Genomic DNA, 2,809 nt, shown 5'->3' on the forward strand with positions numbered 1-2,809 from the left:
GCACTATCTGTTTGCCCTTTTGATGCCGAAGTACTTCGGTCGCGTGATAGCGGGCATCACAGCCTCGTCCCTGCTGCCCACGTTCCTACCAATGGATCTTCCCAAATCGGCCTACCGCCCGACGCGGCTATGGGGAGCGATCTGCCTCATGAGTCTGTGGACGCCTCTAATGCTTGTGTGCGTCAAGGCCTGCAGAGCTGAGAACTCAGTTTGGTCCAAGATGGCCGCTCGCTTCAGTCAGAAGTCCCGACAGACACGCCAGCAAAAGCTAATGTCTCTGTTTGTGTGATGTAACCGAAATATCCAGTCTACGAGAGCGAATCGTTTGAGCTAGGCGCCAAGCTGTGTGCGAAAGGAAATTGGCAAATCAGTTTATGAAGGTGCCTTGGTGGTCTTATCTCGTGGATAGACCCGCTTGGCGACACTACTGCGGTCAGCTCCTCACGAGATACGAGGACTTCACATCGCAGTCGGAGACGCTAACAAATGGATTCGTTGCCTCGAGAATGATTCCACCGATACATCGAGATACGGCGTCGGATTTGGAGCTCATTCAAGTCCATACGATGGTCCGGCACGGGGCGAGAGCGCCCCAGCACCAGTACGATGGCGCCGCTCGGAAACCAATCGTGTGGGAGTGCGCCTTGGAGCCGACCTCCGCTGAAGCGGCCGGTCATCTGACCGGCAATTGCATCGAGGGACAGCTGCTGGTGGAGGGGCAGGTGCAAGGCTCTATTCTCGGTCAAATACTGGCGAAGGCCTACTTCTCAGAGGATAACGTGCTTCACGACCCCACAAAAGCCTTTGACACCCAGTCCGACCCCGGCCACAATTTTTCAAAGGTGGCACTCTTCAGGAGCACACACCGATCAAGGGCGATTATGACTGGCACAGCCGTCATGGGGCCAATCCTTAAATCTTTTGTCAACCCAAAGCGTCGGTCCATTCTGCCGACCATTCGCAAGGCCTCTCGTGAGGACATGTGGATCAATCGCGCGTTGTGTCCAGCTGTGAGCGAGGCTCTCCGTGAGCACTATACATCTGTCGAGATGCTGGCGATGGTCCAGTCCACCACAAGCGTCCGCCAAACAGTCGAAAAGATCATGCAGCCGGAGGCGGCAGGAGGCCACTACTGGCCTTCCGGCTTCGTAGACGACCTGCAGACTCGACTTTGCGCGCGCAAGATCGAATCCGTGCCACCGCAGCTGCAACCTGGTCGCCTGCGAGCGGCTCGGCTCCTGGACAGGGCGCTGCTCGCCGGAAAGGCTCAGAGCCAGCACCTCTTCCACTGGCGCGCTGGGCGGATATCCAAGATAGCCATGGCACACTTCCTCTCAGACCTGAAGGCAGCCGTTCTGGGCGCGGTTCTTGCATCGGGCACCGAGAGCGCCTTCTGGACATGCCGCCAAGGCGCGTACCCAGTAGGCAAGCCCCCCCGCTTCTTCTTATACTCGGGCCACGACACGACGATTATGCCCTTGCTGGCCGCCCTCGGCGTCTGGTCGCCAGCCGAATGGCCGCCCTACGCTTCCATGGCCACTCTCGAGTTTCTGAAAAGCGGAGAGCGTTTTCTCTTTCGAATCATCTACAACGGCGCTGTCGTAACTCGCCGCTTCAAGGGGTGTGACGGCGACCTGTGCGCACTGGAAACTTTTTTTATGGAAACCGACCACTTCGCCACGCCTACGCAGTTCAAGCTAATCTGCGAAGGTCAAGACGTGGTCAATAGTGTGTTGTGGTGACCGTTTGTCTTACAGCGTCTTGTAAAATTACGAATTCTGATTCATCATGTCCCTCGCGGAGACGCGCATCGTTTTAGGTCCGCATGTACCGTCTGAGGGCCTGCAAATGCAAATGCATTTGACACAGGCGATCTGCGATACACTGGAGACCATCTTGGATGTGGTCGGCAGGATTCGGTTGTCGAGGTTCCACATCGCGGCGCTTCGCCTTGCTGACCTAACTCAAGTCAAGGACATCATAGAGAACCCAACGTCTGGCATCCAACATATGCAGATATCAAGCTTTGGCGAATTTCATGCAATAACAAAGCCCAGGCTACATGTAGTCGATGTCAAGAAGCAGATACGTGGCTCTAGCCCTGACCTCGTTGGGTATCCGGTTCTTGCGACAGACATTACCCTCGGCCAGAGGCTGAGTAGTAGGTTGACTACAAAGCAGGTAGAGCTGCATCTGAGCTCTGTAGAGCGCAAGGCCGTTGCCGCGTTACTTGTCAGACTGAAGTATCTGGCCACCCTACTGCCAGATAATGATATCGTTGATCCTGTCCTAACTGACGAGTTGAACCCTTCACCAGCTGATGACCATCTCATCAATTCTCTGCGCCGCAGTCGCCAGAAGATGCGGCCCGCGGATGACCAACTCATCAATTCTCTGCGCCGCAGTCGCCAGAAGATGCAGCCCGCGGATGAAGACGTTGACCTTTTGGTATCCTTCGAAGAATGCACCAGGTCCCCAGATCCCATTCAACTCCATGTTGCGGACTGGGAGAATCTTCTGCATACGGCGCTCCTCTTACGAGGAACAGATTTATCCACCAGGTGTGATATAGTTTCCACAGAAGAAGGTGACCTTCCTACCTACCACAGCTGGAATGCCGAGCTCTCATCTACTGCATCTCCTCTGAGATCCCTGGTCTCCAGAAATGAGAGCGATCCCCAACTAGTCTCTTTTCCATGCCGATGTCAGCCGAAGGTGCAGTCCCCAGATGAATACGTCGCCCCGTTGGTTGTGAAGCCAACGCCTACGAGATCCACAGTCCTACTGCCAGTCGAGGATACTGATGTCA

At 55.4% G+C, this 2,809-nt stretch overlaps 3 protein-coding genes across 3 annotated transcripts; all 3 read left to right on the forward strand.

Moving 5' to 3' along the window:
- Positions 1-22: 22 nt before the first annotated feature.
- Positions 23-289, forward strand: KVP18_002645 (uncharacterized protein; the record flags this gene model as incomplete). Its single annotated transcript, XM_067953698.1, has 1 exon — positions 23-289. The coding sequence occupies one exon, from the start codon at positions 23-25 to the stop codon at positions 287-289; it is 267 nt and encodes an 88-aa protein (XP_067809923.1).
- An 85-nt stretch (positions 290-374) lies between these two features.
- Positions 375-1,742, forward strand: KVP18_002646 (uncharacterized protein; the record flags this gene model as incomplete). The annotated part of the gene is made up of 1 exon (XM_067953699.1): positions 375-1,742. One exon carries the CDS (start codon positions 375-377, stop codon positions 1,740-1,742), a length of 1,368 nt encoding a protein of 455 aa, XP_067809924.1.
- A 46-nt stretch (positions 1,743-1,788) lies between these two features.
- Positions 1,789-2,805, forward strand: KVP18_002647 (uncharacterized protein; the record flags this gene model as incomplete). Its single annotated transcript, XM_067953700.1, has 1 exon — positions 1,789-2,805. A coding segment is annotated over one exon (1,017 nt), but the record flags the coding sequence as incomplete, so codon positions are not given.
- Positions 2,806-2,809: the final 4 nt, after the last annotated feature.

Source organism: the organism of the source record quoted next, assembly GCF_019968955.1.
Source record: "MAG: Porospora cf. gigantea A chromosome Unknown PgA_NODE_3168_length_2809_cov_398.001, whole genome shotgun sequence".
NCBI classification, from domain to species: domain Eukaryota; phylum Apicomplexa; class Conoidasida; order Eugregarinorida; family Porosporidae; genus Porospora; species Porospora cf. gigantea A.